The 17928-nt window shown below is 40.3% G+C and overlaps 1 protein-coding gene across 2 annotated transcripts in view; it reads left to right on the top strand.

Annotated features, from left to right (window-relative positions):
* RLF (RLF zinc finger) overlaps positions 1-16370 on the top strand; it is a 109125-nt gene extending 92755 nt beyond the window's left edge. For both annotated transcript variants that reach the window (XM_034753861.1, XM_034753862.1), the window contains 2 exons: positions 3253-3394; positions 11175-16370. In XM_034753861.1, the coding sequence (XP_034609752.1) occupies positions 3253-3394; positions 11175-15950 (4918 nt within the window). In that variant the 3' untranslated portion in view covers positions 15951-16370. The remainder of the gene's footprint in view (positions 1-3252; positions 3395-11174) is intronic.
* Positions 16371-17928: the final 1558 nt, after the last annotated feature.

The raw sequence follows: 17928 nt of genomic DNA, 5'->3' as shown, positions 1-17928 counted from the left end.
GCATTGGCCACTGTCGGTAGACAGGATACTGGGCTAGATGGACCTTTGGTCTGACCCAGTATGGCCATTCTTATGTTCTTAATGTCAACAAATTCTAAAAAATGCTCTCTGACAGTCACCATTGCAAGGACATTTTCACTGGGTTCTGTTACAAAATGCACCATTAAAGTCATTTGTTCCATATGGCTGATGTCAGGTGTGCAGTCCAGAATAACAGAGTAATATCTTGCTGACTTCAGATCTGCCACAATCTTCTGTTTGACTTTTGTTCCCAGTAACTGTATGATCTCATTTTGAATTGTTTTTCCAAGGTAGTGGTGTGTGTACATTTCTTGTGTGGTTATTCTTCTTAGATGCTCCTGGAGTATAGCATCAAACTCAGCCATCAGCTCCACAATTTTAAGGAAGTTTCCATTGTTTGGCACATACAGCTGAGCTGAAGTGCCATGCAGTGCTAGGTTTTGGGTAGCAAGCATTCTCACAATGGCAATGAGCCTTTTCAGAACATTTTGCCAGTAAAGAGATTTTGATGCAATCTTCTCTTGATCATCAAGCCTTTAACCTTAGTCTCATCTCAAGCTCTTTCCACCTATGGAATGCTCTCTGGTGATTTGCTGCCTTCTCATTGCATGCCAGATTTCTAGCCAGATTTTTCCAGTCCTTTGTTCCTGTAGAACCCAATGTGGCTGGAACATTATCCTGGAAGAGTTTGCAACAAAAACAGTATGCAGTATTCTGGGTTTTTGAGTACATAATTCATGGCCTCTCTTCTTTGTCACCATTGGGGATTTCATGCCAGTAATGTGTTGGATAGAAACTTCTATTTTCATTGTCTTTGGGGAACACCAAGTTTTTCACTTGCTGTGGCCCATGTAGTACAAGAAAGTCCCTCAGGCTACTGTTCAAGTGGGTCCACAGTCCTGGATCATCTAGACTTAAGGAACTAAACTCAACAGCAGCTGTTTCTTGCGCCTCCACCACACTCTTCTCTGATCTACACTTTTCTTCAGGAATGTGCATGGTTACATCCATTTGAGATGGAGATGTGGTTGCTGCAGTAGTTGCCAGGTCACCTGCACTCTGACTAACTGGAAGATCAGGCATCTCCTCACCACTCACCGTGAACATTTGTGTCTATGTATCTCAGGAGAGCTCCTTCCTGCTTAGAAAAGCTTCCTTTGCTTGCTTTTTCTGAATGCTGCCCCAGAGGAGCATTTTCTTTCACTCATGACTGCTGTTCTGTGCCAGCTATAGTGGCTCTCAACACTCAATTGAAGGGGACAAATAAGCAGGCTGGTAGGAGGGCCTGAGTGAGGGAAGATATCAGCATCTTAAGGGCCTGTCTCCTACTACTTCAGTTGACTGCCTCTTCTCCTCAAATGGGTTCAGGGAAGCAGCAGGAAACAGGAAGCTCACTGAGAAGCTGGTGCTAATCAGCTCCTGGGGGTGCTAGAGAGGTACATAAGAGGCTCCTCCTCCTCTCTCCCCCTGCATCTCCTGCTGCTTTCTGTTATTCCCTCACCTTTTCTCTTGCCTTCCTGTTATGTCTCTTCTGCCCTACTTTCTCCAGCACAGCACTCCACCATCTCTGTGCATCTAGAGCAGAGAGAATATATATGCACAAGCAGCAGACACAATTTTCTACATTCTGGGTCCTAGTGGCGCCCCTTCACCCCCCCCCCCCCACACACACAGGGCCGGCTCCAGGCACCAGGCAACCAAGCACATGCTTGGGGCGGCCAATCTTGGGGTGGTGGGGGGCAGCGCAGCGTGGCATTCTGCGGGGGACGCTTGCGCGGCGCCGGGCGGGCGGCGCGGGGTGCAGCTCTCGGGGGGCGGGAGGGGGTCCGGTGGCGCGCAGCGCTCGGGGGGGGGGGCGGCGCGGGGGGCGGCGCTTGGGGGGGGGGCTCAGCGGGGCGGGGCTTTTTTTTGCTGCTTGGGGCAGCAAAAAAGTTAGAGCAGGCCCTGCCCCACACCCACACAGTCTGGCACCTGAGGCAGCTGCCTCAGTTCACCTCATGGTAAGGCCAGCCCTGTATGTTTCTGCTTCTAGGCAAGTGCTCTACTGCCTCCCTCTAGGCATCCAAATGCTTATTTTCTGCTTGAGTCCCATATTGATTCAGAAACCAGTGTGGCTGAACACCTAAATTGCATGGTGGGGCTTGATCCAGTAGGTGTTCTCAAAGGTCAGGTACAGGATTGGGCTCTCAGGTGAGTTCACACAAACGGGGTGGAGGAGGAGGACCTCCCTCCTAACTTTTAACTTAGGGCTCATCTGGGATGTGGGACACCCCCACCCCCTCCTCAATTCAAGTCCCCTCTCCACCTGAGGGGGAGAAGGAATTTGAATGAAGATCTGCCACCTCTCAGGTGAGTGCCCTAACCATTGGGATATAGAATATTCTGATGTGAGGCTCCCTCTGTTTCTCCTGTTGAAGCTGTTCTGCTTTACATAAATAATTAGTCATCAGAGTGGGGGGACTGGATCCTCGGTCTCCTACATCCTCTAACCACTAGGCTACAGAGTCATTCTCATGCTTGTGCATGCTGTCTGAGTCATTTGCGCTAGAGTGAGTGAGTGCACACGCATGAGAGTAACTCTGTAGCCTAATGATTGGAGCATGCATCTGGGAAGGTGCTTTTGGAGAGCAAACTATCTTTAAAGAACCCGCTGTCTTTCACGCTTGAAGAGAGAATAGCAAGCTGGTAGGTTTTGTTCTGATTTCTGTTTAATCAGAGTAACCTTAACAGTATTAACCTTATGTTAGCTGTGTAAGAGGAAGGGGCCTGATTAATATCAGGCAAAATGGATTTTTCCCCAGTAGTTAATATTGTGTCAACCCTTAAAGCTACATTATGGAGATTTTAGACAAATCTCACACAGTTTCCTTACCTTGCATTATGTCAGTGTTTCTCAAACTGGGGTTGCCGCTTCTGTAGGGAAAGCCCCTGGCGGGCTGAGCCGGTTTGTTTACCTGCCCCGTCTGCAGGTCTGGCCGATCGCAGCTCCCACTGGCCGTGGTTCGCCGCTGCAGGCCAATGGGAGCCACTGGAAGCGGCGTCCAGTAAGTCCCTCGGCCCGCGCCGCTTCCAGCAGCTCCCATTGGCCTGGAGCCAATCCCGTCTGGACCTGCAGACGGGGCAGGTAAACAAACCATCCTGGCCCACCAGGGGCTTTCCCTACACAAGTGGCCACCCCAGTTTGAGAAACACTGCATTATGTTTACAATCTGCTTTGAACTCTTTTCACAGGGAGCTGACTCTGTTCTGGAGCAAGTTGCAAAGAAGAATTGATCCTTCTTTAGATTCTTTTTTGGAGAGATGTCGGCAGTTTGGCATCATAGCTAAAACGCTACAACACTTATTCTTCCTGATTAGAGTGATACAATCTGAAGTAAGTAATTTATGTTGCAGTCTGCTGATTGCAGTTAATTTCATTTTATTATTGAGTGCATGTACAAATTGCACCATAGAACATAACTTAATTTGTTGCTTTGCTATAACAATAAAATTTGAATAACTGAAGATTTTAAAAAAATATAATTCCAACCTAAGTCATAATCATACTTTATAATTATTACATACATTTTGTAATGCACCTATAGTGTAGTACCTGGGCACATTTCTCATAGATTGCTCAGCTAACGTTTCCTCAAACAACAGCAAATACACCACAGCGCCATACTTACTAAACTTAAAATGCAGGTCTGCTTTGAAGTATAATTGTAATAATATAATTTTTAAAATGAGCATTGTTCCCTTTTTTCCAAAAGCTTAATGGGGTGGGCCCAAGATGTATACTATATACTGATGTTCAAAAATGTACAGTAAAGAGCTGGAAAAGGTGGTAAACAATGAGGTGGTAAAATTTGCAGACGAGTCATTTAGGTTAGTCAAGATTAGAGAAGATTGAGGCACTTCAGACAGGATTTGGGTTAAAGCCAGGCAGCATGATGGCAGATACATTTATCAGCAGTGAAATCCAAGATAATGCATTTGAGCTATGTACTTTGCTGAGTTCTGAATTAATTGTAAATCCCCCCCACACACACACACACACAAAATCTGGACATCACTGTGCATAACTCAGTGAAAACCTCTATTATATGTGCAGCGACAGTCTTAAAAGCAAACAATAATATGGTGTCATTATATAAATCAATGGTACAGCCTCACTTGTAATCTTATATTCAGTTGTGGTCACTATAACTGTTAAAAGTAATAGACAGATGCTAGAGATGGGCAGCAAAAAAATTATTGTAGGCCCGGGAAGATTTCTGCATGAGGGGAGATGGAAAAGACTGGAATTGTGTAGTTTAAAGGTGACAAATATGGTGGGACACTATTAATAGGCAAAGCAATAGTTATGCCTATAGTTAAGGTATCTTAATACTTTCTATTATAATCCTTTGTTTCCAAATGCTTATAACTTTTGACGTATTTCAGCAGTTTGGACTGAAATTTTCCATCCTTGTTCTTTGCCTCAGACTGGATTTTGTTGTGAGGGAAGGAATTAGCAAAAAATAAGTTAAACACTTTTGAGGACAAGGATACGAAAAATAGGCTGATTGCTAATGGTAACATTTTCTGACCATTTTTTTGAATTGCTCTAACATCTATCTTTGTAGATTGGAGCAGAAAATTGAAATTAGGTCTGAGGGTTGTCCTGGGGTTAGAGATGTGCCTTTTCCCTGTTCCTGTGAAAAACCATCCAGTTTTCATTGATTTAAATGCTGAAAAGCAATCGTTTGCACATGCAAAGTAGAACTTGATACATGTATCTTTATTTTCTGAATGTTCCAACTCACTGTGCAATACTCCCAGATTCCACTGAGTTTCCTGCATCATGTGGATATCTAGCACAGAGCTAGAGCTCAAAATGGGACACAGAAAATTGATGTTGCTACTGCTGCTTTTCCCCATTGAGATATCCTGTGGCCTAAGTGTTCATTTGCCTGGGAGCCAGGAGACCATAAATTGTAGCCTTATCTCTTCTTCTGACTCAGGCTACGTCTACACTACCCGCCTGAATCGGCAGGTAGAAATAAATCTCTCGGGGATCGAATTAGCGCGTCTCGTCGGGACGCAACAATCGATCCCCGAATCGACGCTTGTACTCCACCAGTGGAGGTAGGAGTAAGCGCTGTCAACGGGAGAGCCGCGGAGGTCGATTTGCCGCTGTCCTCACAGTGGGGTAAGTCGGCTCCGATACGTCGAATTCAGCTACGCTATTTGCGTAGCTGGATTTGCGTATCTGAAATCGAACCCCCACCCCACCCCCCGGAGTGAGGACATAGCCTAAGGTAAATTCTGTGCACATCACAACCTATTGTCAGTTAAGTGACAATCTGGCGGGTTGCACAAGATGTCTTCTGACAGAGCTAAGACTAAAACCAATGTCTCTGATATGGCACACCCAAGCTTCATTCACTTAACCACAACACTTCTCTGAATGAATATGCTATGGCTTGTTTCCATTTTCTGTAAAATGGGGCTATTCCTGCATTGCCCACCTTTGAGATCCACACCTGGATAGTACATCAGTACTATGTAAATGTAATACATCATTAACAAAGTGCACCCAGGAGTCCTCTCTCTGTTCTCTGCCCTAACTGCTAGACCACATTCTTTTCCCAGAGTTAAGAATTCCTGTAGCTGTCTAGAAAACACTTGTATAATCCACAGGAAACAGCTGGTGCAGATAGAGGATAACAGCCTGCTAAACACTAGTAACTAATAGTTATTCTTTCATCTGAAGTGGTAGAGGGTTGACGTTAATGTGGAGGCTCTAGGTTCAAATCATGGTAAAGTATGTGGTTGTTTATTCATTTAAATAAAACTAGGACATTCCTTACAAAAAGACATAATAAAGGTTGCAAAGGGAAGGACTCAGAAGTTAAGAAATGCCACATTTAGGGGCCTTAATTCTGCTCACTTATCTGCCTATGCATTACATTAGTCTTTAATTACATGGCCACATACTATTTTTTACACTGAACCCTGCCTTACTCAGTGCACAGGATGGGCTGTACTCAAGGAATGAGACAAGGATGTAATAGTATTGAGATTGTTGTCTCAAGGACCCCGCCTCATTAACTTCATATGGTGTGTAATGAAAAAGGCAGTGGTTTGCAAGAGGAAAATGCATTGTCTGACGGTTAAGATACTGGTCTGGGACATAAGGGTACAGTATTCTATTCTTGGAATCACCACAGACTTCCTTTGTTTTGCTGAGGGAAATAACTTACACAAGAATTTTCAGATGTGACCGCTAATAGCATTTGCCTCATTTTCTTGGTGCCCAGCTTGAGATACCTGAGAGCCTGATTTTCAGAATGGATGAACATTCAAAGCTCCTACTGAAGACAGTGGGAGCTGGAGGTACTCAGCACCTCGAATAAGGGTAGGTGTCTCAAGTTGAGCACCCAAAATTCATGGACAGTTCCATAAATTTTGGCCTCTGTCTCTCTTATTGAGTTCCTCAGCTGTAAAATGGGACTAATATTTCTGTATCTGAAATTTTGTCTGCTTGGAAAAGTTTTACCGGATATAATGATATAGCCACCTTTGTAGACACTCCAATTTCAGTATGAGAGGCTTAAAAAAAAAAAAAAAATTCAACTTGTATCACTTGGGAAGTGGTTTAAACTATGCTGAAAAAGGCCACTCCATACTAGGATAGGAGTGGCTATGTGAGGATTGATACTGGTATAACTATAGCAGTTTTTAAATTCACACCTTTATAGCAAAAACTTTCCAGTGTAGTCAAGGGTTGGCAGGTGTGTTGTGAAGGTAAATTAACATTTGTAGAGGCTCAGATACTACAGAGGGTAAGTGCAGTGTAGAAATCTAAAAATTCCTTTTTCAGTGCAGGGTTTGAATGGGGAGCAAATAAGGCCACAGGTTGATTTATGCATTTGAAAAGAACTATTGAACAGCTGCCTCATTCACTGTGCATTATAGGGTCCTCATGGGGGGTGGGGAGGCGGGGAATAGAATGTGATCATATAGTTAGACACAAATGGGGGAGAATGAATGCATCACAGGCAGTCTTCATCTGGGTATTTCCCAACTTTTGAGTTCTTGACTTTGCAAACTTCTTCTTCTAATAAGCTTTTGTAGGAAATACACCTCTACCCTGATATAACGTGACCTGATATAACATGAATTCTGATATAACGCAGTAAAGTAGTGCTCCAGGGGGGCGGGGCTGCGCACTCCGGCGGTTCAAAGCAAGTTAGATATAACGCGGTACAATTTTTTGGCTCCTGAGGACAGCATTATATCAAGGTAGAGGTGTAGTATAGAGATCAAGTATGACACAAAAATAATTTAAATATTTTAGTGTGTGTGTGTGTGTACAAGTGTGTTTGCATGTGCTTAGAATTAGAGAGACAAGGTGGGTGAGGTAATATCTTTTATTGAACCAGTTTCTGTTGATGAGAGACACAAGCTTTCGAGCTTCTTCCAGACACTGTAAGCTAAAAAGCTCGTCTCTCACCAACAGAAGTTGGTCCAATAAAAGATATTACCTCACCCACCATGTCTCGCTAATATTCTGGGACCAATATGGCTACAACAGTAGAATTAAATTACATCATTAATGTTATCAGTTTCTTGCTATCTGTATTTTGCTCTAATACATCTTATTGTAAATATGGTAACTAAATGCAGTTAAGTACTTTGTACCTGGAAACACATTCTTATGTCAGTTTATGGAAACATTGTTTTCCATTTTTGTCTTTGTTGAACTGGAAATATACCTAATTTTAAAATCTGCATACAGATAAATTGTTTACATATTGTCACTACATTTTAACGATACCTTAAAGTACATTAATTGCTCAGAAGATATTGATTTGCTAACATTTGTGGGTATCACAGCAAAAATACAAAATATTTGCACTGCTACATAACGGACAGTCAAACATCAGCCACAGTCATAAAAAATACTGTTTTATGGCTGTTGGCCACGTATTCATCTGAGAATCAACTGTGATTACTAGCATAATTATTATTTGCAAAGGGGAATGGGCCATTGAAGATGCAGATACCTGGACTTTTTGACTAAATGGCCACAACTTTATTCGAAAGCGCAGTTCGGAAAGGTAATTCCAACAAAATAACCTCCAACATCACCTGTCCTGACAACAGCTAAGAGGGAAGATAGCCTGGGAAGGGCTGTCCCTAGCCCCTCTTTCCTATTGGCTTACATCCAGACACTCAAAAATTCCAGGGTATAACCAACCCATTTAATCACACCTGATGTGAGCCCTCGTTCCCAGGGCAAGATCCTTGGTATGCCACTACCCAGGAATTACCAGTAAGCCTCATAAGTGCTTGGGAATCCCTGCAAATCAAAGTCCACCCCTTCGATGGGAGAGGGAGGTAGATGCCTTATTTACAAGAAGGGTGCTTAGTTCTTACCTACAAACCTTTTGCCCCATGAACCATGCCACTCCTAGTCACCTTAAAGAAGGCAAGAGAAATGCTACATCCCAGCTATGAGGACCTACCACCCCAGATGCTGCTTCTTGTATTTAACTGGCCTACCACACCAGGAAACTATTTTCTACATCTACAACTAAGTATACATGTTTGCATTCATTTTTCTGTTACCCTTAATTAAACAAAGCACTAGGTAACCTGCAACTAAACACATTTTTAATAAATCTTGGAATCCTGAGGAAATTCCAGAAGACTGGAGGAGCACTAATGTTGTGCCATTATTCAAGAAGGGCAAGCGGGATGACCTGTGTAACTATAGACCAGCTAACCTGCTATCAGTCCCGGATAAAATAATGGAAAAGGCTGATATGGGATTCAGTTAATAAAGAATTAAAGAATAGGATGATAATACCAGTCAGCGTGGTTTTATGGTGGATGGGGGGAGCAAATCTTGTTCAAGCTGATTTCATTCTTTGGGGAGATTACTAGTTTGTTTGATAAAGGTAACTGCATATGTGTAAAATACTTACTTTGGTAAGGCATTTGAGTTAGTACTGTGGAATATTCTTATTTAAAAAAATCAGCACTGTACACTATCAGTAAAGCACACTTTATTTGGATTATGAACTGGCTGACATCTCAAAGTAGTTAGTGGAGTGCTTATAGTGGGGTTTTGAAGGGATCAGTAGTAGGCACAATGCTATTCAAGAGTTTCACTGATGAACTGGAAGTAAATATGAAATCATTTCTGATACAGATGACAGTTTGGTGTAATGGTAAATAATGATGATGAGGACAGGGCAGTCTCACAGAGCCATCTGGATCACTTGGTAAACTGGGCCTAATCAAGTGAGTTTTAACACATCCAAATGCAAAGTTACATATCTAGTAACAAGGAATGTAGGTCATACCTACAGAGTAGGGAATGTATCCTGGAAAGCAGTGACAATTAAAAGGATTTAGGGGTCAAAGTAGACAAGCAACTCGAGCTCCTGTTGAGTCAGTGGAAAAAAGGGCTAATATGGCCCTTAAATATATAAACAAGAGAGTAGTAGTTAGGGCCATTATTTTATTTCTGTATCCGGCATTGGTGAGACCCCCATTTTAAAAAGGATATTGAAGACTTGTAGAGGGTGCAGAAAACAGTCTCAAAAACTATTCAAGGGCTGAAGAAAATGCCTTACTGCATGAGACTTAGAGCTCAGTCTGTTCAGTTTATCAAAAAGGAGATTGAGATGACTTGACTACAGTGTACAAGTATTGTAATGGGTAGAAAATACCAGCTACCAAAGAGCTCTTTAATCTAGTGGAGAAGAGCATAAGAAGAATCAATGACTGGAAACTGAAGCCAGACATATTGGCATTGGAGAAGAGGCATACATTTTTAACAGTGAGGTGATTATCTCATGGAAGTAACTACCAAGGGAAGTGGTGGATTCTCCATCTCTTAAGTCTTCAGATCAAGACTGGATGCCTTTCTGGAAAACATGCTGCAGTCAAACACAAATTATGTTTTAGCCCAGTGCAATTTATTGGGCTTAATATAGGAGTAACTGGGTAAAATGTAATGCGCTATAACATTCTGGAGGTCAAATGAAATGATCTAATGGTTCCTGCTGGCCTTGAACTCTTAACTGTTAATTTTAGTAATAAGGGAGTGCATCCTCTTGAGAGGAAAAACAAACGAGTGATTCACAGACTGGAGGATGTAAGGCCATGAAAGGGCTTGGGATGGCCTGCAGTCTTTCTTAAAAGTTTATACTGATGTAGTCAGAGGATGCCCGCTGACCTTAGTAGATCACCACTCCTCAATATCTCTCTTAAAAGGAATTGGGGGGTGGAAGGGCACAAACATTACCAATTTCTATGTACCAGAATCACACCCTGGTGCACAGAGCCAGTCTGAGGATTCTGGGGAGAATTAGTAAAATGATTCTTTGCTGTATAGACAAAATTGACTCTGCATATGGGAATATACATAATACCATATGGAATGGAGGGTGAACTTCAGGTGTCTGTTATCCCCTGGCATTCTCCCCCCCCCCCCACCCGAATAAAAATAAAAAATCACCACTATCCACAGGAGAAGTGGATCCCAGTTACTTGTCCAGGGGTTTACATAGTTGACAACACTTGGAAGAAATTAAAAGAAAACCAACTAAAATGATTAGAGAGAGACTAAAATAAATGTATATAATTTCACCAAACTACAATTTTACAAATATTAGAATGAATTCTAAGGACAAAGGGGAATTGTTGGGTATTACTAGGAATAAAGGAATAAAATTCGCCAAAGGAAAATTAGATTATTAGAAGAAAACAGCAGTGGAGGTGGGGGCCAGTGAGAGTTTGCCAAGAGCAATGGTAGAAGCTCAACATCTAAGTCAGAATTTATAAGGGCACAATGTACAAGATTATACTTGCAAACCCATCAGTTTTTATTTTAAAAGTGCCTAATAGTTCTTTTCAATATCTAATTTTTGATTTTGTAGAATTTAGTGTGCAACTTACCACGGTCTTTGTTCTCCCAAACTTTTCCATTGGGAATTTTTTCTGCTGCCAAATTGCCTATTCTACTAAGTTTTATAATAGCCATCCTAAACATCACTTCTAGCTTTAGGCAGATTTCAAGATGTAGATACAGTTGTTCCCCAGTGTGTGATTCAGGGAAGAATGCATTTACCAAAAAAATGAAAAATAACTTTTGTTTGTATTTTTCCACACAGGCAGAAGAAGCAGGTCTTGCTGTGTCTATTTTGTTATGTGTGAGAGCGCTTCAGATCAGATCAAATGGAAATGATGAGATGAAGACATCTGTATGTAAAACAATTGCATGCCTTTTACCAGTGGATCTTGAAGTTAGAAGAGCATGTCAGCTCACTGAGTTTTTGCTCGAGCCAAATTTGGATGGCTACAATGTGCTGGAAGAACTGCATTTGCAACCAGATCAGAAATTTGATGAAGAAAATGCACTGGTTCCAAACTCACTCCGTTGTGAGCTTCTGTTAGCTTTAAAAGCATATTGGCCGTTTGATCCTGAATTTTGGGACTGGAAGACTTTAAAACGGCATTGTCTTAAACTCTTAGGGAAAGAAGCTTCTGATTCTGAAGACGATGTGAGTTGTAATGATATGTCAGTCAATGAAACTGACTTGTTAGAAACTCTTTTGAGTGATTGTGACGAGACTAAAGAACATAAATACTATGAAGGAGGAAAAGAGGCAACAAATCAACATAAAGAGAGAACAAGAGTGAAAAAGCCAATTGGATCTTCTGAAAGATACCAGAGATGGCTCCAATACAAATTCTTCTGTGTGTTATGCAAAAGAGAATGTATAGAGGCTAGAATACTACATCATTCTAAGATGCACATGGAAGATGGTATTTATACATGCCCAGTGTGTACAAAAAAGTTCAAGAGAAAGGAATTTTTTGTACCACATGTAATGGAGCATGTTAAAATGCCACCTAGTAGAACATACCGACCAAAAAAGAAAATACTGTTGAAAAAAGAGAGATCACCACAAAAGACCAGTACATCCAGAAACTCTTCTGCATCACCAGAGGAAAAGCAGCAGCAACCACAACCATCTGAAAAAACCAAAAGTGACACACATGAATATGTCACATTTAACCAATTAGAAAATTACCATTTGCAAGACAGAGATATATATCCATGTCCTGGCACAGACTGCTCTAGAGTATTTAAGCAATTTAAATATTTAAGTGTACATCTAAAGGCTGAACATCAAAACAATGATGAAAATGCAAAACACTACTTGGATATGAAAAACAGAAGAGAGAAGTGTGCTTTTTGCCGACGTCACTTCATGACATCCTTTCATCTGCAGGAGCATGAACGAGTGCATTGTGGTCCTCAGCCTTACATGTGTGTGTCTATGGATTGTTATGCTAGATTTGGGTCAGTTAATGAATTATTAAATCACAAACAAATGCATGAAGATCTGCGTTATAAGTGTGAATTAAATGGCTGCAACATAGTTTTCAGTGACTTGGGGCAGCTTTACCACCATGAAGCTCAGCATTTTAGGGATGCATCATACACATGTAACTTTCTTGGTTGCAAAAAGTTCTATTATTCAAAAACAGAATTTCAGAATCATCTTGCAGTGCATAAGATTGCAATATCAAATGGAGAAGTGAAGGAGACATCAGTTAAACTTGAAGAGCCTATTTCAAAAGACAGCTGCAGTTATCTTGCTGAGTCTCAACTGGTTGATCAAGCAGATAATTTCAGTCCATATGAAAATCTTACTTTGTCTGTGGGGTCAACAAGTTCTCAAGAAATCCTGCAGATTAAGGAAGAAACAGTCTCGGACGATGACGAAATTGATAGTGAAAGCAACTGTAGTGTTTATTTTGGGAGCCACAGAACCTCTACTGTAGTAACCAAAAAGCAGCTATCTCCTTTGATAGAAACAATAACTCAGAATCAAACAATTTCTAGTACTCTAATATCCCAACAGGGAGTCTTTCACCCTTCCGGTTTAAAAGAACAATGCTCCCATGTGGCAGTTTTTGATGGGAAAAAAATTACCTGTGGTTTTGAAGGATGTAGTTCAACATACAAAAATGCCAGAGGTATGCAAAAACATCTTCGAAGGGCTCATCCATACCATTTCAAACCTAAAAAAAAGATGGGGATCAAAGCTAAAGATATTTTTAATCTAATCAATGATAGTCAAAACAGCAGAACTACTGGAGATCTTAGTGCAGATCTTAGGCATAATTCTGATACGAATACTGACTCTCCAGAAAGTCTGTACTGTAATACAAATTCTAAAGGAAAAAATTATCTCAAGGAAGAAATTTGTTCTTCCCCAGAAACTTCCTTTTATGAGGATTCTAAGGTGCCAAATACTGAAGATGCCATGTTGGAACTTCTCTTGGGCTTGAAACATTTAAGTTTAAAGTCTAACTTTACTGCAAATTCTTCCACTTTAACACACAAACCTTTTTTAGGGTCATTACAGTCATATCCATCAAATGATGCCAAGTGTCCTCAATCAGTTGTCAATGAAACTACCTCAGAACTTCATTTTCAAGAACAACAAGATAACTTACCTACGCAGTATCTCACTCAACTGGCAGCTAAACCATTTTTCTGTGAACGTCAAGGTTGTAAATATGAGTTTGTGACCAGAGAAGCTCTCTTAATGCATTATGTTAAAAAACATAATTATTCCAAGGAAAAAGTTCTTCAGTTAAATATGTTTCAACATCGGTATTCACCATTTAAATGCCATATTTGTCAAAGATCATTTACAAGAAAAACACACCTTAGAATTCATTATAGAAACAAACATCAAATTGGCAATGAGAAGATAACTCACAAGCTGTTTGCGAATGAAAAATGTGAGCACATAGGTTCATGTGGAGAGGGCAAGCTAAAAAATAATGCAGTTTCAACACCTGGTTGCTGTACTAATAGAGATGAAGAGCATATTGAACAAACTGAGCAATCTACTGAGCAGCTATGCCACCTGAAGAAGGAAGAGTGTAGTTCTGAAACTGATTTGGAGTCCAGTGAAGACACAGATAGTAATGTAACGGGAAAGCCCTCTAAAATATCCTCTTTAAACAGCCACAGGGAAGAATTGGACTCAAGAGAGGGGAGAGGAAGTAAAAGAACAGTTGCCAAAGGAAATTTATGTTATATATTGCATAAGTACCACAAACCATTCCATTGTATTCATAAAAGTTGCAACTCTGCCTTTACCAATCAGAAAGGCTTGATTCGTCACTATAGAACTGTACATCAGTATAACAAAGAGCAGCTTTGTTTAGAAAAAGACAAAGCAAGAACAAAAAGGGAACTCGTCAAATGTAAAAAAATATTTGCATGCAAATACAAAGAATGTAGTAAACGCTTTTTATGTTCTAAGGCTCTTGCTAAGCATTGCAGTGACTTTCATAACCTTGATCAGTTAGAGGATCAAAAAGTGCTCTCTGAAACTGAATCTGCAAGATTTCGATGTAACCAGCCTCAATGCCCTGCTGTATTTCATACTTTTAACAAGCTGAAACATCACTTGATAGAACAACATGCTAATGAAGAAGAACTAAACAAAGACTTTGAAATTCATTGTGACCTTAATGGCTGTGATAGGATTTTCACAAATTACAGTCATTACTCTCAACATGTATATTTCCGCCATAGTGAATATTATGGTAGTCTCTTTGGAAATCATAAAGAGGAGCAGGATAATCTGCTTAATGATAAAAATGAACAAGACTGTTTGAAAGATCAGTATGATATAAATGAGAATGAGAAGCAGATAAAAGAAAAATCTAAGAAAATTGGCAAAAATAAAGAAAAACATTTGATTCATTTTAAAACAAAGGAGGAAGCCCTGAAAATGTGCAGAGAGAAATCTAACCAGACTCAGTACCCTTGCATGGTTCAAGGGTGTCTGTCTGTAGTAAAATTGGAAAGCAGTATTGTGAGGCATTATAAACGCACACATCAGATGACCAATATTTATATAGAACAACAGACTGAGAAACTGGTAGTTTGTGTTAAAAGTGGTACAATGGTTAAAAAGGAACCCTCTTCGGAATCAGAGCTATCGTTAAATAAAGAGGAAACCAGAGAGTTTAAAAAGGAAAATACAGTGCACACAGCCAACCTGCATGAAAATGGAAAACATTATGTACCAAACACTGCTTACGATCATCAAGATACAGGCAATGAAAATCAAAATAGGAGTGCAGCAAATAGTGTGGTTTTTGACACGGGTGCTTTTTTGTATTCAGGCACTTTAAAATATAACCATACTTCAAAAACCAGTTGTTTTGAAGAATGTAGTATAACAGAGCCTTTGTGTAAAACTGAAGGTTTGCCTGAAAGTAGAGAAAACCATTCTTATTTTAACAGTTTGCCTTTGCAGTTACCAAGGGAGAAAGAGACAGAAGGCTGGCAACACAGCAATCAGAATGCTAAAAAAAATTCACTCCACACCACAAGAAACAAGTTTCAGAAGCATTCAGTGTCCAGACCATTTGATTTAAAGGCATATAAACCAATGGGATTTGAATCTTCATTTCTAAAATTTATTCAGGAAAGTGAGGAAAAAGATGATGATGATGATGATGATGAACTAGATGAATGGGAGTGCCCAGAACAATTTCAAATAGGTGGTGTCTTACAAAAAAATAGAGACTTACAAAGGGGTGTGATAGTAGACAACTTTGTGTGTGAAAACACAGAAGTAAGCATACCCCAAAATCATGGACCTTCAGTGCATGGGCAGCTAACAGAAATACAGCCTTTATTATCAACTGAGTCGACATCTGTCCCTTCTTTAGAAAACTTGAGGGCCATATTGGACAAGGCACTAACAGACTGTGGAGACCTTGCCTTAAAACAACTCCATTATTTACGACCAGTAGTTGTCCTTGAAAGATCCAGATTTTCCACACCCCTTATAGACTTATTTCCAACAAAAAAGTCAGATGAACTTTGTGTAGGAAGTACATAAGTAGTTCGTTTAGAAACTGGCTTCTCCACTATTGCTATATGGGGAGAATTGCAAACTATAACAGAAACTGGTACAGTACACACACTGTTTAGGTTAGATTAGGCTGTTTAATTCCATGAATGTGTCTGTCAAAAAGTATTAGCTAAGTTAATTTAGCTCCCCAGTTTCATTTTTTTTTAAATGAAATGTGCTGTTTTTGGTGCTAATTAACACCTCAGAATACTGGGGGCTTCCTCTTGCAAAGTAAGTGTGCATGATTGTATATGAAACAAGTACTAGGGTACCAGGGTTTGGGGAAAGATGGAGTTCTTACTTGACTTGAATGTGCACCTAAGGGTGCGTTGTGTAACATATTGTACACTACAGCATCTTATATTTTTTGAGTTATGAGTTTCAATAAACTACAATTTTTCACCCGTATTTGATTTACCCTACAGTAAATCTTCATAGTTTTTTATTACAGAAGTTTTAATTTGCTTTACATTTGTTTGTGGTAAGAGAAATTGTCCAAACATCTGACTATAGGAAAATCAGATCACCAACAAATGAAGTTGTTAATCAACAATAGTATGAACTATAGCCCTATTTTACACCTCAAGACTGCTCACTGAATGGAATGAAACCCAGATAGTACTGCAGAATGAGGAATCAGAATTCAAAGTGAAATCTAGTAGATTTATCAAATTTATGATTTCGTTGACAAAAACTCAAACAAGTGGTTAATTCCAGGATGAAATTTTCAGAATTTTTTTTAAAGAAAATCACCACTTTGGAAAAGAGACCCAAACAAGAACTATGTCACATGAGGCTTTCAAAAAAAAAGATGGTCTGCAGGCATGTAGACTAAATTAATGCTAGGCAAAGTAATTGAGAGAATAAAGACTGTTATAAAAAGGAACAGATAATAGACTGGTTTAATTAATGAGAGAGAGAGAGAAAATGGTGAGTGGCTGTTCAAAGCTGCATTTTGATTAGCTGGTTGGATATTTCATGTCATAGCTGGGCATCAACTCCCAACAGTTCACATCTGGGGCCTTATCACTGAATTGTGCTGGTCTACAGAAAAAGCTACACTGGTTTTACTAAATGTGATATTTAAGTCATTTCAGTTAGAAGTCCAGCTTTTTTTGTGGACATCTGGAGTGGTTTAAACTTGCCTTACATCGGCCTAGATTGCCCCTTTTAATTAGCCAATGCATGCTAAGTCAATATAACCAGTTTTTAAACTGATAGTCCATACTGATGTTTACACTGGAATAACAAAATCATGTTTTAAACCCATTTTAAATTAAACTAGTGCAATGTGTGTCAACAAGCCCATGCATGCAGAAAATCCCTTTGCTATTAAGGTAAATGGGTGAAGGAAACCTGGCTGGGGAGGACAAGATAAGGGCCTCTGCAGGTATATGGTATCAGAGGGGTAGCTGTGTTAGTCTGGATCTGTAAAAAGCAACAGAGAGTTGCTGACGTTCACCCACGAAAGCTTATGCTCCAATACATCTGTTAGTCTTAAAGGTGCCACAGGACTCTGTTGCTTTTTACAGGTATATGGGAGCTAGAGGAGAAAGTGAGATCATTTTTAGTAAGCCGGGCACTTCTAGTTGTATTTCTAGTGAAACACTAAAATTAGGTGTTCAGTACAATATACTCCTGTTTACCCAAAACACTATTATCTGAACCTCTGCATTATCCAAATCCCTTCCTTGTCCCCCATGTATCTCATGCTGGGGGACAAGGAAGGGATTCAACTAATACGGATGTTCAGATAATAGAGCAAAGATTCTGGGCTAAGACTTCAAGGAGGAGGAGGAGGACAGACCCCGGGTCATGGGGGAGGCCACCCTGCAGCTGAATGGCTCCTGCAGCAATACAGGGAGCCTCTACAATCTGCTGTCATAGGACTGAGTGAGCAGAGCTACAGAGGGCTACTTCCATGGCTGCCAGGCTGGTGACACCCTATCCCTGCAGAAGCAGGATG

The sequence above is a fragment of the Trachemys scripta genome, chromosome 20, assembly GCF_013100865.1.
Source record: "Trachemys scripta elegans isolate TJP31775 chromosome 20, CAS_Tse_1.0, whole genome shotgun sequence".
Taxonomy (NCBI): Eukaryota; Metazoa; Chordata; order Testudines; family Emydidae; genus Trachemys; species Trachemys scripta.
This window is presented reverse-complemented; position numbering and strand designations above follow the sequence as displayed.